Raw genomic sequence first — 17,933 nt, 5'->3', positions numbered from 1 at the left:
AAGCTTCTGCCTCTTCTGAGAAACAAAAAAAGGAATGTGTTCCCCTCAGCCCTTCCCTCCACCTTAGAAGCTCCGTCCTAAGATGGGGAGGGGGTGGCTTGATGCCCAGCTGGGAGGATTGTAGCGATTTCATCAGTTAGTCGCCCTCCTTCTATGCAGCTGAGCAAATAGATTCTTGAAGGGATCTGATGCCAGAGTTGAGAGCTGGCAGCCTGCAGTCTGTGTTTTGTTTAGGCTGCAGAGCATATTTGAAAATTTGAGCCAACATTTAACATTTGGGAGAATTCGAATAAAACTGCAGAAACCCCGGCAACATCAGAGCCGCCTTTACAGATGGCAGCAATTGCCTAGACGCCCCCGTCAGCTGGGCTATGCTCTCTTGGGCTTGCCACAGGCCTGGTACACTTCGTTCGTGGGATGACCTAGTGCCTGAGTTTGAGGTCCCTTTTCTCTTGGCCCAGGCCACAGAGAAGGTTAAAGGTCAAGTGTGCTGACACCCGGGATTTCTGGTTCCCTCGGTAAAGCTCTTTCCTCTCCCTCACATAAGTAGCCTATTGGGTGTTTCCCCGGTGCTGCTTCTCTGTGTCGCCCCCCAGTAAACTGGTTTTACTCTGCAGAGCTGACCTCCTCTCTGAAGGCACATAGACCACCCTTGGGGCCTTCTAAACCTCTGTGCTTGATGCACTGAGCCCTGCACCCACCACAGGCAAGTGCCCTCTTCCGACTGAAAGGCTGGAAGATAACGGCTCTTGTAAAACACCATTTGTTTTGCGTAATAAAAACTCCCATGGCATGGCAGAGGAAGTGGACCTGCATTTCAAGCATCCCCACGTCAGCAGTTGAGAGCTCTCTTCTTCAGTCTCTGATGCGCAATTGTGAGGCCACTGAAATCACAGAATGGAAACTGTTTCCCAGTTTATCATCTGCAGCTGTCTTCATGGTAACAGGGCACCCCCATGTCCTACGGGTACTTAGTGATCTTAGAAATAAACTCATCCACATTCATCGCATTTCTTTCTTTATTTACTTACTTACTTACCCATCCTAAGTGACTAGGAACAAAGATGCCATCTGGCTAGCCAGGCCCCAAAAGATGGAAGCAGACAGCTGATTCTCTATTTCTGCCCTTCATATATTTCACAGTGCACAATCACTGGAAACTTATTCTTTCAGCTACCGTTCCAGAACTGAAATCCAGACTTTGGCCTTTTCCAAGAGATCAGAGGTTCCGCCATCACTTACCCCATTCCAATGCAGTAACAAACAATTGGATGCCATGACATAGCCGCTCCACCTTTATCCGGCAATGGCTCTCCAATTTGCCATGGACAGCCCAGCCCAGGCTCCCTCCTGCCCCAGCTTGTCTCAATCCAGCCAGTTAAGTCTGCAAACTTTGATCCGGTATTTTGCCCCCAATTTAGAACCAACAAATCTGAATTTCAGAGAGATGAAGCTCCAAGATTAGAAGTGTGGTCTGGTTCCACCACACTGGACCCCAACCAGAGTCAGAGGGGTCCTGTGTCTGATAAGAATAAAACTGAATCCCTGATGCAAGGCTTCTTCCTGTGACTGTAAACAGTTGGGCTCCATGTCCCAGGTCTTATAGCTGGCCCTCTGATCGCCCCACCTCCTGGCCACACTCTGGGGAACAGTTATTGCCTATGTCCTTTTAGCTTTTATGTTATAAAGCCATCTTTACTGCTCAAAGGACTTTCGCAGTAATTGCTTATTTATTCCAGGCAGCTGCATCCAAGGGCCAAATACACATAATTTGATTAGAAGACCTGGGAGCACATCGTAAACCCTGTTCTATATTCCCTCTATGACCTTTATTGAGTGAGTTATTTCTCTCTCTGAGCCTCAGTCTACCCCTCCATGAAACAGGCAGTCATACCCCTCACAAAAGATGGCTTAACCACTGCAATATAAGAGTGTTGGAGAGCATTATAGAGGGAGTACTTTCTTTCTCTGCACAGGTTTGTGCTTTGATTCTCTTTGATAGCAATGCAGCGAAGAACTAAACCCAGCCCAAAGGATTTTACCTTCTCTTTACTTCCAAGCAAATGCAGTGACCTGCTATGTCTGGATATTATCCACTCTGGTCCCATTCTCTGCCTGAAGATGGCATTCCAGATGACCAGGGCCTATAGCTCATGCAAGTCCTTGGTCCATGGCTTGCAGCCAAACTTTTGCCAACATGTTCAACCCCCGTGTGACTGGGGGACACAAAAGGAGTCTAGAGGAGGAAACATTGTGCCCCCAGCTGTTTTTTAAATTACTATAGTATATAACAGTTAAGAATGTGAACGTCAGAGCCCAACTTCCAGGATTTGAAGCCGAGTTACTGCACTTCTTAAAGCCTAGTTTCTATATATATGTGTAAAACAAGAACAGCCATCATGCTGACCTTATAAGGGGGTTTTGAGCATTAAGTGAGTTGACACATATTAAGTGCTTAGAATACTCCTTGGCATGTATTAGGTTGAACCATAAGAAATTACTAACATTGGACGGTGTTTGACATAAGAAACTAGTAGTCTCACATGGACCTACCTAGTTTTAAGTACTTACCAGGTGGTAGCTGTTTTGCTTGTTTTCTGCAGGATGGAGATAGAAGCTCAGTCTTAGGTGGACAGTCACAGTTTTCTTTTACTTTACTTGCGTCACTCAGGGACAGGCTTTTTCCTTACCAGCATAGAAACTGGAAAGCAAGTAGTTGTGCTTTTCTTCTCAAGGGAGTGCAGACAAGGGATCTGCACATGATCTGTGGTCCCCTTCTGGGTACAGGCGTGCATTCTCCCTTGGCATGGTCTGGCACTTCCTTCACTCAAAAGAAGGGAATGTTGCCACATAGTACCGCAGGAGTCCTAGTCCCCATACCAGCAGTTACGAGGTTGTCTGAGGGGCTCTTGCCTGTATGAAAGGCATCTGTCAGGTAGCAGTACTGGTGTGCAAGGCGCATATGCAAGTCTTCATCAGCCTCGGGCTCTCTCTCCGGGCAGGAGCTGGAGTGGCTGCTGGAGATCAACCGGCTCACACACCGGCTGCTGTGTAAACACATGACCCTGGACAGCTTCGACGCCATGTTTCGGGAGGCCAACCACAATGTTTCCGCCCCCTATGGCCGAATCACCCTGCATGTCTTCTGGGAGCTCAACTTCGACTTCCTCCCCAACTACTGCTATAATGGCTCCACCAACCGGTAAGGGAGTCTCAGTGCAAAGTAGCCTGGGGGTAGGGGTGGGGTGCATGTGTGCTAAGTCACTTCAGTCTTTGCAACCCTATGGACTATAGCCCTCTGGGCTGCTCTGTCCATGAGTTTCTCCAGGCAAGGATACTGGAGTGGGTTACCATGCCCTCCTCCAGGGGATCTTCCCGACTCAGGGGTCGAACCCTCATCTCTTATATATCCTTAATTGGCAGGTGGCTTCTTTACCACTAGCGCCACCTGAGGGCAGGGGCAGAAGCAGCCAACTTTCTCTTTCACAGGAAGCTCTCTCAGTATCATCAGGGCCTGGCTCATGGCTAGCTTTGAATTTATGTGCCAGATGCAGGAAAGGGCCTGGGAAGAGTCCACACACTTAGCAAGATGGACTTCCGGTTCTCTAAAGAGAACCATCCTCTTGAGCAGAGATCTGCCAACTTCAGCCCACAAGCGACCTCTAGTTGTCAGCTGTTTCTGTTCAACCCATGAGCTAAAAGTGGTGTTGATATTTTTAAATGGCTGGGGGGAAAAAATCCAAAGAAGAATTATAATTTGGTGACAAGTGGAAATTATCTGACAGTCACAAAGTTTATTGGAATTCTGCCGTCCGCGCTCATTCACTTATGGTTGTTTATGGGCACTCATGCTACAGCAGGGCTGAGGAGTTGCAGCAGAGACCATCTGGCTTGCAGAGCTGAACATACTTGCTATCTGGGGCTTTATAGAAAGAGTTTGCAGCATCCTGCTCTTGAGGAAACCAAACTGGGTGAAGGGTCCTGGAAAAGGCTGTGCTCAGGCTCAACTCATTCTCAGCTTTCTTGACCACTGTTCTCAGCAGCCATAAGCCCAGAGTCGAGCCTGTGAACCAGGACTGCTGTGTTCCCATTTGTTCTTTGCAACCCCGTGGACTGTAGGCCACCAGGCTCCTCTGTCCTTGGGGATTCTCTAGGCAAGAATACTGGAATGGGTATAGCCATACCCTCCTCCAGGGGTCTTCCCAGCCCAGGGATTGAACCCAGGTCTCCTGCACTGCAGGCAGATTCTTTACCATCTGAGCCACCAGGGATGCCCTTATGAAAAGGAGACAGGGGTGAAATGGGAGTTTGTCACAAGAACTGTATAGGCAACCGCCTAAGAAACAGTGTGGTTGCCTCTGGTCAGGAAGGGCTCCTGCTCTGTAACCCATGAAGAATAATATTAGGACCCAGTTAACTCCTGCCCCATCTCTTTTCTCCTACTAGTTTTGTCCGAACTGCCATTCCTTTCACCCAAGAACCGCAGAGAGATAAACCGGCCAACGTCCAGCCTTATTACCTCTATGGGTCCAAGGTGAGTGGTCTTGCCTGTGTCCTACTTCTGAAAGGACTAGTGAGCAACAGCAAATAGAAAAGTGTTCCCCGAATCAGAAAGGCAAGAAGCATAGAGATAAAGAGGCAGCAGTGAGGTCCAGGCAGAAACAACTGTGAATATATTCATCTTTATTTGTTCACAACTAGCAACACTGGGGATGAGCACAGACCTGGTGGGGCTGGGTTCTGGGTGGGAATGGGGAAACAGGTGAGAGGGTCTCCTTGTCTTGGCATCCCATCTCCTTCTGTTCTTGGTTGATTCACTGTTGTATTGTCCTCCTATTCTGGAATTATGTGCTCCATAACTATGAGGGATTTGCAGCCAGGAAGCAGTTGGGAAGGTGGAACTTTGAAGGAAATCCAAGATGACCAAAACTACCTCTGATTGGTCTTGTCCTGTCTCTTTGCTGCTTGGTTCACGATGCCGATCCCGACACTAATGAAGCCTCCCAGGCGGTGTCTGTTCTGGACCTTCAGTCCTTTGCCAGTCGTTAAACAGACATTCCTTAAGCCCTAGAACATGCTGGGCAGGGTCTCCATGCTGGAGATTTAGCAGAGATTGAAGCAGACGCATCTCCACCCTCCTCCAGTTCTGTTTCCACCCTGCGGGGTGAGCACAGGGATCACCCTTCACACAGATTCACCAACACCTTGACGTTTGTAGAAAATTGTCTGTTACCCTGCAGGTCTGTGTGGGAGAATGCCATGGAAAGAGTGCAGAAACAGCTAAAAAGCCTATGTTCTTTTCTGTGATGGATGAAAAATGGCCACCTCTGACCCCATTTTTCACAACATAAGCACAGATGGACTTAGAAGAAGTGACTGGATAAGTGTAACATGGTTAGACAAGGCGCTCCTCTAGGTATGGGAGCCCTAGTTTGGGAAGTTTTGGAAGGAACCAAGATGAGTGCCCATCACTCGGGCCTGAAGGTGGGAAGGTGGGGCTTAGAAAGTCCTAGGCTGATGCTGAGAGAGAGCAGGTGTCTCCTCCAGAGCAGCCAGTCTGGTCAAGGCTGCTCTCTCAGCGCATCCTTCCAGACAGCCTTGTGGATAGTTCACAGGCACGGCATGAATCAACAGTGACTCACAGAGGGACCCCCTTTTCTGTTCTCTTTTAAACCTTGCTGATGATATCAAGGAGCAAGTCTTGAGTTGGTGTCAAAGTGTCTTTAATAACTCTCCAACAATTGCTAATCTCCCTTTTTATCAAAGAGAGCAGGCCGTAAGCTTAGAGTCCTTAGACGGTAATAGTATCCAAGTCAAATTTAATATGATTTTGTTTTCATTCTGCTTATTATGTCTCTTTCCTTCTCTTTATTATAGCAGAAGGGTGCTGGTTTTTCATTTGGGGAGTAACATGGGCTTTCTTTTAAAATAAGTTTTTTAAATGACTCAATATAAAGAAAATGCATTGTTAATAATAGTATAGTCTGTGGTTTAAAAAAAAGTGAAGATGGGGTAGAAGTGGTGTGCAATTGGCTGAATTAGAGTATTTTGGTGTGCAAAATACTATAGAGCAAAGTTCCTCACATCTTTCCAAAATAATCCCCCCACCCCTGTAACAGCAAAGGAGCCTGGACGTTTGCCTCAGCTGACTGAAAGTATAACTAAAGAACCTATCTTTGGTTAACTCAACAATTTCCTTGAAGTGTGTTTTATTTCAGTCATGTCAGTTTCAATTTCTAACCCATAATATACTAATGGTTGTTTTAATTTTAAAATAATGCTTTTATTTTCTAACTGAGCCCTGCTGCTCTAGATGGACCCTCCTAAGAGATGCCATCTTCCTCCCCTTGCCCACCATGGGGATATGTGTTTTCCAGCTTGAAAGGCTTTGTCAAAGGGCACTCATCCAACCAAGTAGTTCACAAGAGCTCAGTCATTTGAGGGAAGAGGAATGGGTAGTCTACAGATGCATTTTTACAGGAGACCTATTGCATGGAGGCCTTTAAGCTACATGATGTGGGCTGCCTCCTCCCCGCCTCTCACTACCCAAAACGAGGCAGTGCAGCCTGACCACCTCCCTCCCTCTGCAAGGCACCCACATCAGGGGCATGCTGGCCGGCTTCCACTGCTGCAGCTTCAGCTTCTGGTTCTGCATCTTCTCCAGAGTTTTTGTGTGGCAGCTCCACCAGGGGGAGCCCCTGCAGGCCTTCCTCCCCCTGACCTAGCCCCTGCGCCTCCTCTGGCCATCTCACCAGCCCATTGGCTTCCTCCATGCGGCCGGCTCTGTAAGACCATCGAGGTTCGTGGCACCGGATGCACCAGAACTGGAGGCAGATGAAGGCCAAGACCGCCGTGAAGCAGGCTAGCAGAATGGCCAGCAGCACCCAGAGGGAGATCTGGGGGTCCACCAGGGAGCTTCCAGCAGCCAGTGGAGTCTTATCCAGGGTGTGGAACATGGTGCAGTAGTGCCTGTAGGGGAAGAGAATCTTCTTGCAGCTGATGCACAGGAAGTAGAGGGTGGAAGGGGTGAGGTGTTCCAGCACCACAGAGCTGATTGTTCGAGGCACCTTCTCCTCGTGGTGGAAGCTGTAGCGAAGATACCCAGAGAAGATGCTGTTCCAATTGGGCCTATACATAATATGGTAATAGTCCTCCAGGCAGGGCTCCGAGGATGACCAGGAAATGATGGCTCCCGTATAAGAAACGTTCCCAACCTCGATGTTCATCTCGATTCTGAAACCAGAATCAAAGGGAAGAGTGACATCTCCTCATTTAAGTGTTGACTTATGATAATCAAAGCCACTGTGCATTGAGTATTCAACATGGAGACTAATATTGCCCCCGTTTTGCAGACTGAAAGATGGAGGCCAAGAGGTGACAATACTCAGCTGGGCATAGCCGAGGAATGGCAGAACCGCAGTTCAGATCAGGGCCATCTCATGCCAAAGCCGGGGCTTGCAGGCCTAGGAACGATGCACCCAGATCCCCCAGCACCATACTGCCCTGTCTTAGAATCCTTAAATACAACATGTTCCCAAACCTTTAAAAAAAAAAAAGAAAGAAAGAAAGGAAGGGGGAGAAGAAAAAGGAATGAAGGAGAAGCCCGCTCAGCCTCAGGGTCCCAATGTCAGTCACCATGGGCCTGTGACCTCCAAGTCAGATGATTGTTCCACCTAAAATTTCCCTCTGGATCTCCTGTTTCTGCCCCAAGTATTGTGAGTTCGTTCATCTAGAACGTTCTGGCCACTGTGTTTTTAGCCTCGCAGTTCTGTTGCCTGTGGCGAGAGACGCTTTGCGTCAGTCACTCAGGGGCAGCTCATTTCTCCCCAAAGCCTCTGATCGTGTTTGGTCCATTTGTTTGCTTTTCTCAAAGCTGAATTACCCAGGAAATTAGTTTCACAGGTCAAGATAATCAGCTCCAAATACCAGCAGAGCTGCTCCTGTTTGATATTGCTGGTTCTGGGACTGTTAACGGTCGTAATCACCAGCCACAGTTAGCGAGCAGTTGCTATGTCACAGGTCATGCTAGAAGCTCAACATACCGTAACGAATATGTGTTATTCATCACAACCTCTGAACTACATTCCCGTTTTACAGACGGGCAATCTAAGAGAAGCCATCAGCTAACAAGACCCAAAGCCACATAACCTCTGGATTTGCGGGTTTAGTAGTAGAATGTTATCATAAAATGAGGTGCTGATACCAAGACTGGATTGCTGCTTTTTCTGACTCATCAAATGATCCCTCTTCTGACTGCCACCCTCTCACTTTGGTAAGAGTGCGCCATCTTCAAGCTTTTTAGTTTCTTTTTATTTCTGTGTATTTGAGAGAATTCGGCTCTCCACTGAATTGCCCTTGAGCTAAAATTCTAGAGACAGCCATAGTCAACCTGTGTATGTTCACAGATAGGTATCACCCAGCCCAGTCCTCTGCCCCTACTCTCTCATATGAAAGACAGAGGTTTCATTTCTGATTGCAGCAGCATAGTGAAAAAAAACAGTTGATCAGATTTTAACCTGAATTGGATACTAAGCCAGACTGGTTCCTCATGAGCTGCTTTCTCTCCTCCCTGCCTCCCTCCAACCTCCTATTCTCACACCCTTGCTCCTAGAGGAGGTGAGCTGCAGAAAGGTACCCAGTAGTGAGTGATCTTCAGTGCTTGATTTTCTTATCTAAAGATGACAGTAAACTACAATACTCAGGAAGAGGAATGAGTTCCTTGCCACTTGGCTGGAAATGTTTTTCCAGAAAAATGGGGAATGAAAGGGACGAGGCAGGGGTGCTCAGATCCTTTCAGGAAGAGAGTCTTTTGCAGAGGAGACTGAGTACCTGTTCTCCCTCTGTGGGTCTCCTTCTCATACACACCTGTCCACCCTGTCCCAATATCTGCCACATCTCTACAAATATACTTCTGACCACAATGAAAAGAGCTTAATTCATTACTTGTGATTCAGAGCCAATAGCCCTCGTAAACCCTTCCACTAGGAGTGATTGGGAATCCTGTTTCTTGTTATGAATCTCTCACATACAGCAGACATTTTAAAAAGCTTTCTGTCAAGATGTGGCATTCACAGCTTTTAGGATTAGATGTCTCCCTATATTTGTTTTTCTTCTTCTGTCTCTCAATCCCCCCTATTTTTAGCTACTCATATTACCATTGCCTGGCTCTCCTCCAAGCAGATTATGAAAGGAAAAGCCATTTCCCTTCCCAAGAAGAGTCATGTATGTCCCTTACCTGATGCTTGCAGTGATCCGGTTATTAGGCACCCCTGAGAGGCAGAGTGGATCAGAGCCCAAGGATGCTGCCTTCTCGCCTCCTCTGCTCTGGACTCTCTGGGCTCTCCTTGACGTCTCTCTCACCACTGTCTGAGTAATTGCACTGTCGCCCCCAACGCTCACATTATTCATTTCTTCAGATCAGCATCATTCACCATGGCAACCAGCAAGCATCTGTACGCACGATGTTTCAGTCTGGAAAGGCTTTTGCTCATTGAGAGGAGCTCCGATTCCTTCAGCCAAAAAAAAAGGCAAACAATCCTCTCCATGTTGATCCTCAGAATGAAACTAATTCCTCAAAGGCCCCTAAACTGTCTCTCTAATAAGCTAGTTATCATTTTTATCCCTCATCCAGACCTTCTTTGGACAGTGGTTTCAAAGGCGAAGATGCCATTCTCTGTTTTCCCACAAGTAAAGATATAATTACCTCCTCATCCCCTCCCAACCCAACCCACTGCCACTCCACTTCTGTGTCCTCTTATTTCTTTTTTCTTATCTCCTGAGGCATTACCTAGTTACATGACTTTGGTCAAGATGTTTTTATTCTCTGGGCCTCAGTTCCATCATCTGTAAGGCTAATGACTTGGGCTGGATCCAGATGTCAGATGGAGAACATGAGTACCACCCCTGCCCCAGTCCTGAGCCCATGTGAGGCATGCTTGCTAAACCAGCAGGACACTTGTCCTGAGTTGGTTTGAGTGTTCCCCACACCACCCCACCAAATTCAGGTCTGTCCAGAACCTCAGAATGTGACCTTTGTTGGAAGTTGAGACTTTGTGGATTTAATTAGTTAAGGACATAGAAATGTTATCATCCTGGATTTAGGGTGATTATTCTCTTTATAAGAGAAAGGAAAGGAGGAGTTATACACAGAGAAATGCAAAGGGTAGAAGCCCATTGAAGTGATGCTGTCATAAGCCAAGGACTTCCAGAAGCCAGGAGGAACTGGAAGATGCAAGCGTTCTCCCCTGGAGCTTTCAGAGGGAGCACGGCCCTGTCAGCACCTTGATTTCAGGCCTCTGGGACTGTGAGAGATTAAATTCCTAACATTTGAAGCCATCATGTTTCTGGTAATTTGCTACAGCAGCCCTTGCTCAGATGGATCTAAGCCTGAATCATATAACACAATAATAAAATACAAGCTAGGTGTTTTTAAAAAGTCATCTTTTTTCTTGGTTTTTGGCCAAAGTATCCAAGTAAACCCACAGTGGTCTCCTTTTTGATTCACATCCATGATAATCAAAAAGTTATAAAAGCTGCCCAGTGAGTCACAGTCCTGCCCAGGCCAAGGGTCTCTGTGAGACGTGGGGTGTCGGGATGCCGGGTGTCCATCAATTAGACACTTGCTCTGTGCTTCCTGTGACATTCAGTCTTCCCAGGTGTCGCTGGAATCTGCTGTGATGCGTGCTAATGGTGAGTCCCTGCGGAGCATCACAGCGTCCTCCTCAGATAGGCCAGTGCAGTAGTTTGCAGATGCCTTTTGAAAAGGTTATTTTGAGGAGAATAAAAATACCAGAGTTAGGGAACCTGTGGAGTGACAAGATGAAGCTCAGGCCTTTGCCACCAAAAACAAGAATTTATTTTTAATGCTCCTGGATGACATTTTTCACAGACCTTTTTATTTGAGAAGCTGAGACACTGGGAGAATGTGAGGTCTAGATGTTGTCTTGGTTCACAGATCCCGAGAGAAGGAAAGGTTTCCCCAGGCTGGGGGACTGATGAGTGGCAGAGCCAAGAGGAGAATCTGGGTCCAAGGAACCCTGACTCCAAGGCCAGGGCTCATTCTGCTCCCTTGGGGCGTCACCATTCACCAGCAGCACCCAGAGCCTCCAGTGAGCCCTTGTGGGTGAGACACATCATGTGGGCACACTTGACTCAGGAGCTCGCTCCCAGCCAAGCTCCTCACTGTCTCCACCTTCAGGGTGCAGTCATCTGGATGGTGGCCTCTTCAGCTGTCAGGCCTGCGGCCTCTGGTTGGTCTATACCAGCAATAAGTCACTGCAGAGGAAACCAGCCAAAAGCGGGGTCCCTGCGCCCTCCCTGAAAGTGGCAGTGAAGGGACAGTTGCGAGGCTATGCCCTGGCCCCAAAACTGATGCCACCCAGTGGCTGAAGACCCCAGGCTGGGTTCAAATCCTGCCTCTATGGCCTTGGACAAATTTTCTGACTGTCCTAGGCCTTGGTTAACTCTTCTGTAAAAGACAAATATCAATACAACCTGCTTGATGATGTTGGAGCAGTGAGATGAACCCATCTCTGCAGGGCTGGGCTTAGGAATAGTAGCTCTTATTATTTAGAAGACAAGGTCCGTGGACACAAGCCATTGCCTAAGTTGGCTGCAGCTTCATCCAGAGGCTGTGATGGCAAGGTGTGCCATCTGCATGATGCTTCCTTCCCTCTTTCTCTCCTTAAAACAGCTATACTTTTTTTTAAAGTGTGTGCTCATCGTACATAAAAAGTATCAAAAAGTTCAAAGACAGCAGTCAAACACAAACAACTCAGAAATAACCACTGAGAACATTTTGGTATGTTTTACATGTTTTTTCTCATTTTACTCATGGGGAACTCTTTGAGGTAGGCCCTCTTACCATCATTGTATACAGGGAGAAACTGAGGCTCAGAGGGATTAACTAACTTGCCAAGTATCACAAAGCTAGGCAGCAGCAGAGCAGGTCCCTGCACTGAGTTCTGTTGGTCCAGACCCCAAGCTCCTAGCCAACCTTTTTGATGCCGTTCTCCCCTTCTGGGCCGATCTTCTGTCAGTAGTGGTCAACAGTAGCTCTTTGCCTTGTGGTTGACTTCTCCGAGAGGTGGAGACAGGACTTTGCAATTTGGTAGATTCCAGGGTGATGGGAACAGGCAAGAAACTAAAAGATCTCAGATGGAATATCTATTCACCTGAAAGTAGCAGGTAGAAGCAGGGAGAAAATCAGCTACATTTGAGAAATACGGTCCACAAGTGTTCCTCTTCCGGAGTCTGGAGTCCAGGTTCCCCTGCCTAAGAGCTGTGTCACTTAGGGTTAAGGGTAGTATTAAATGTAAAAAACCTTTAGCAACTGGTCACCAAAATTAGTATATGAGTCGAAACTTTAAAAAATGTTATTCTCTAAGTGAATTGTAGAGTTCTATCATAAAACAGACTCCCAAGTGGTACAGACTGTGGCACAAATCATTTCTTAAATTATACCAATAACTTCTCAATTGTGTTTTGGTCTTTGGAGATTGGTGGTGTGATCTTTTGTTTGATTTGGTTGTTGGTGTCTAAACAGTGCCCCAGTGTAAGCCTTGATGTGACCTCAGGGAAATTCATTCTACACTTGCAGTGCCTCTCCATGAAGCCATAATCCTTGGGGTCTAGAAGCCAGGGCTTTGCTGCAGCAAGCTGCGTACATCTCAGCCAGCTCCATACCTGGGCGCCAGCACTTCACATGGGGCCTGAACAGGGGAATCTCCCTTGGCCCCACAACACCATCAACAGCGCCACCCAATTTCCTGCCCCTACCCTGCTATCTTATCTGTGTGGTACCTCTCCCAGGCTATACAACATTATTTATCCCCCACTGCAGAAGAATTTTGTTATTTTGGCAATTGGTAGATATGGCAGAATATCATCTTGTATTTCACTGCAGGAGAGTCACTTCACTTCACTTGGGCTTTCTGACTTTACGTTTTTTTTGGTTGCACTGAGTCTTCATTGCTGTGCATGGGCTTTCTCTAGTTGCGGAAAGCGGGGACTACTCTTCATTGCAATGCAGTGGCTTCTCTTGTTGCAGAGCATGGGCTCTAGGGCATGCAGGCTTCAGTAGTTGTGGCTCATGAGCTTAGTTGACCTGAGGCATGAGGAATCTTCCCAGACCAGGAATTGAACTTGTGTCCCCTGCACTGGCAAGTGGATGCTTTTATTTCTTTTTTAAAAATAACAAACACATATTATTTATTGCAACATTATTGGACAGTATTTCTCCGAGAAAATCAAGTGATGATAACATAGATAATCAAGATAAAGGTCATTTGATAGATAATAAGCAAACACAGGTGATCATGTATATATACTCTAGGAAAAGGAAATTAGGGGAAATACTCTTAAAAGTGAATATGAAGTGTAAGATTTTGTATATTTAAATATTTATTAAGCATAGGAAGAAGATGAAATCTCTTTTTTCCATTGTCTACTTTTTAATTTATATTTATTTTTAACTGATTGATGATTGCTTTGCAATATTGGTTTGGTTTCTGCCATACATCAACATGAATTAGCCATAGGTGTACATATGTCTCCTTCCTTTTGAACCTCCCTCACACCTCCCACCCATTCGCACCCCTTTAGGTTGTTACCGAGCCCCGGGTTGAGTTCCCTGAGTCATACAGCAAATTTCCATTGGCTATCTATTTACATATGTTAGTGTATATGCTTCCATGCTACTCTCTCCATTCATCTCACCCTCTCCTTCCTCTCCCCGGCCCTTGTCCATAAGTCTGTTCTCTATGTCTGCATCTCCACTGCTGCCCTGCAAATAGGTTTATCAGAAGCATCGGTGTATATTCCATAGATATGCATTAATATACAATATTTGTTTTTCTCTTTCTGACTTACTTCACTCTGTATAATAGACTCTAGGTTCATATACCTCATTAGAACTGACTCAAATGTGTTCCTTTTAGGGCTGAGTAATATTCCATTGTATATATGTACCACAACTTCTTTATCCATTCATCTGTTGATGGATATCTAGGTTGCTTCCATGTCCTAGCTATTGTAAATAGTGTGGACAGGAAGGTTCTTAACCACTGGACTACCAGGGAAGTCCTTCACATGGGCCTTAAATTAATCCCCTGCTAAATGGGGATGATTGTACCTGCATTCAGTCAGTTCAGTCACTCAGTCATGTCCGACTCTTTGCGACCCCATCAATCATAGCACGCCAGGCCTCCCTGTCCATCACCAACTCCCGGAGTTCACTCAAACTCATGTCCATCGAGTCAGTGATGCCATCCAGCCATCTCATTCTCTGTCGTCCCCGTCTCCTCCCACCCCCAATCCTTCCTAGCATCAGACTTTTCCAGTGAGTCAACTTGTCGCATGAGGTGGCCAAAGTATTGGAGTTTCAGCTTTAGCATCAGTCCTTCCAATGAACACCCAGGATCGATCTCCTTTAGAATGGACTGTTTGGTTCTCCTTGCAGTCCAAGGGACTCTCAAGAGTCTTCTCCAGCACCACAGTTCAAAAGCATCAATTCTTCAGTGATCAGCTTTCTTCATAGTCCAACTCTCACATCCATACATGACCACGGGAAAAACCATAGCCTTGACTAGATGGACCTTGGTTGGCAAAGTAATGTCTCTGCTTTTTAATATGCTATCTAGGTTGGTCATAACTTTCCTTCCAAGGAGTAAGCGTCTTTTAATTTCCTGGCTGAAACCAGCATCTGCAGTGATTTTGGAGCCCAAAAAACCAAAGTCTGACACTGTTTCTACTGTTTCCCCATCTATTTCCCGTGAAGTGATGGGACCAGATGCCATGATCTTCGTTTTCTGAATGTTGAGCTTCAAACCAAACTTTCCACTCTCCTCTTTCACTTTCATCAAGAGGCTTTTGAGTTCCTCTTCACTTTCTGCCATAAGGGTGGTGTCATCTGCATATCTGAGCTTATTGATTTTTCTCCTGGCAATCTTGATTCCAGCTTGTGCTTCTTCCAGCCCAGCGTTCCTCATGATGTACTCTGCATAGAAGTTAAATAAGCAGGGTGACAATATACAGCCTTGACGTACTCCTTTTCCTATTTGGAACCAGTCTGTTGTTCCATGTCGAGTTCTAACTCTTGCTTCCTGACCTGCATACAGGTTTCTCAAGAGGCAGGTCAGGTGGTCTGGTATTCCCATCTCTTTCAGAATGTTCCACAGTTTATTGTGATCCACACAGTCAAAGGCTTTGGCATAGTCAATGAAGCAGAAATAGATGTTTTTCTGGAACTCTCTTGCTTTCTCCATGATCCAGCAGATGTTGGCAATTTGATCTCTGGTTCCCCTGCCTTTTCTAAAACCTGCTTGAACATCTGGAAGTTCACGGTTCACATATTGCTGAAGCCTGGCTTGGAGAATTTTGAGCATGACTTTACTATCGGGTGAGATGAGTGCAATTGTGCGGTAGTTTGAACATTCTTTAGCATTGCCTTTCTTTGGGATTGGAATGAAGACTGACCTTTTCCAGTCCTGTGGCCACTGCTGAGTTTTCCGAATTTGCTGGCATATTGAGTGCAGCATTTTCACAGCATCATCTTTCAGGATTTGAAATAGCTCCACTGGAATTCCATCACCTCCACTAGCTTTGTTCGTAGTGATGCTCTCTAAGGCCCACTTGACTTCACATTCCAAATGTCTGGCTCCAGGTGAGTGATCATGCCATCATAATTATCTTGGTCGTGAAGATCTTTTTTGTACAGTTCTTCTGTGTATTCTTGCCACCTCTTCTTAATATCTTCTGCTTCTGTTAGGTCCATACCATTTCTGTACTTTATTGAGCCAATCTTTGCATGAAAAGTTCCCTTGATATCTCTGATTTTCTTAAAAAGATCTCTTGTTTTTCCTATTCTGTTGTTTTCCTCTATTTCTTTGCATTGATCGCTGAGGAAGGCTTTCTTATCTCTCCTTCCTCTTCTTTGGAACTCTGCATTCAGATGCTTATATCTTTCCTTTTCTCCTTTACTTTTCGCTTCTCTTCTTTTCACAGCTATTTGTAAGGCCTCCTCAGACAGCCATTTTGCTTTTTTGCATTTCTTTTCCATGGGGATGTCTTGGTCCCTGTCTCCTGTACAATGTCATGAACCTCCATCCAGAGTTCATCAGGCACTCTATCTATCAGATCTAGACCCTTAAATCTATTTCTTACATCCACTGTATAAGGGATTTGATTTAGGTCATATCTGAATGGTCTAGTGGTTTTCCCTACTTTCTTCAATTTAAGTCTGAATTTGGCAATAAGGAGTTCATGATCTGAGCCACAGTCAGCTCCTGGTGTTGTTTTTGCTGACTGCATAGAGCTTCTCCATCTTTGGCTGCAAAGAATATAATCAGTCTGATTTCGGTGTTGACCATCTGGTGATATCCATGTGTAGAGTCTTCTCTTGTGTTGTTGGAAGAGGATGTTTGCTATGACCAGTGCGTTCTCTTGGCAAAACTCTATTAGCCTTTGCCCTGCTTCATTTGGTGCTCCAAGGCCAAATTTGCCTGTTACTCCAGGTGTTTCTTGATTTCCTACTTTTGCATTCCAGTCCCCTAGAATGAAAAGGACATCTTTTTTGGGTGTTAGTTCTAGTTCTAACACCCAAAAAAGATGTCCTTTTCATTCTAGGGGACTGGAATGCAAAAGTAGGAAATCAAGAAACACCTAGTTCTAAAAGGTCTTGTAGGCAAAAGAGACACAGATGTATAGAACAGTCTTTGGGACTCTATGGGAGAGGGTGAGGGTGGGATGATTTGGGAGAATGGCATTGAAACACGTATGTTGTCATATGTGAAACGAATCACTAGTTCAGGGTCAATGCATGTTATAGGATGCTCGGGGCTGGCATGCGGGGATGACCCAGAGGGAGGATAAAGGGAGGAGGGAGGTGGGAGGGGGGTTCAGGAGGGGGAACTTATGTAAACCCGGGGCAAATTCATATCAATGTATGACAAAACCAACCAATATAATATTGTAAAATAATTTGCCTCCAATAAAAAATAAATTAATTACCTAAAAAAAAAAATTAAAAAAAAATACTTATTAAAAAAAATAAATAAATAAATAAAAGGTCTTGTAGGTCTTCATAGAACCGTTCAACTTCGGCTTCTTCAGCGTTACTGGTTGGGGCATAGACTTGGATTATTGTAATTTTGAATGGTTTGCCTTGGAAACAAACAGAAATCATTCTGTCGTTTTTAAGATTGCATCCAAGTACTGCATTTTGGACTCTTTTGTTGACCATGATGGCTACTCCATTTCTTCTAAGGGATTCCTGCCCACAGTAGTAGATATAATGGTCATCTTAGTTAAATTCACCCATGCCAGTCCATTTTAGTTCACTGATTCCTAGAATGTCTATGTTCACTCTTGCCATCTCCTGTTTGACCACTTCCAATTTGCCTTGATTCATGGACCTAACATTCCAGGTTCCTATGCAATATTGCTCTTTACAGCACTGGACCTTGCTTCTATCACCAGTCACATCCACAACTGGGTATTTGTTTCGCTTTGGCTCTATCCCTTCATTCTTTCTGGAGTCATTTCTCCACTGATCTCCAGTAGCATACTGGGCACCTACTGACCTGGGGAATTCCTCATTCAGTATCCTATCATTTTGCCTTTTGATACTGTTCATGGGGTTCTCAAGGCAAGAATACTGAAGTAGTTTGCCATTCCCTTCTCCAGTGGACCACATTCTGTCAGACCTCTCCACGAAGACCCGTCCGTCTTGGGTGGCCCCACATGGCGTGGCTTAGTTTCATTGAGTTAGTCAGGGCTGTGGTCCATATGATCAGATCAGCTAGTTTTATGGGATTATGATTTCAGTGTGTCTGCCCTCAAATGCCCTCTCGCAATACCTACCATCTTATTTGAGTTTCTCTTACCTTGGTCGTGGAATATCACTTCACAGGTACCTGCGTTACCTGGTCTCAAAG

At 45.7% G+C, this 17,933-nt stretch overlaps 2 protein-coding genes across 2 annotated transcripts in view; one reads left to right on the top strand and one right to left on the bottom strand.

Moving 5' to 3' along the window:
* Nucleotides 1-17,933, top strand: part of CYFIP2 (cytoplasmic FMR1 interacting protein 2) — a 143,939-nt gene that overhangs the window by 78,974 nt on the left and 47,032 nt on the right. Inside the window, exons 22-23 of the mRNA XM_055430081.2 lie at nt 3,003-3,202; nt 4,447-4,534. Of these exons, the coding sequence (XP_055286056.1) occupies nt 3,003-3,202; nt 4,447-4,534 (288 nt within the window). The remainder of the gene's footprint in view (nt 1-3,002; nt 3,203-4,446; nt 4,535-17,933) is intronic.
* FNDC9 (fibronectin type III domain containing 9) lies at nt 6,455-7,230 on the bottom strand. The gene has a single exon (XM_055430082.2). It carries the CDS (start codon nt 7,224-7,226, stop codon nt 6,543-6,545), a length of 684 nt encoding a protein of 227 aa, XP_055286057.2. The 5' UTR covers nt 7,227-7,230; the 3' UTR covers nt 6,455-6,542.

Source organism: Moschus berezovskii, chromosome 8 (genome assembly GCF_049115385.1).
Source record: "Moschus berezovskii isolate FMDL1 chromosome 8, NW_MosBer_1.0, whole genome shotgun sequence".
Lineage (NCBI taxonomy): Eukaryota > Metazoa > Chordata > Mammalia > Artiodactyla > Moschidae > Moschus > Moschus berezovskii.
The sequence above is the reverse complement of the archived record's forward strand: the minus strand, read 5'-3'. Positions and strand labels throughout refer to the sequence as shown.

Coding starts and splice junctions, on each gene's coding strand:
- FNDC9 (XM_055430082.2), bottom strand. CDS start 7,226: ATGAACATCGAGGTTGGGAACGTTTCTTATACGGGAGCCATCATTTCC.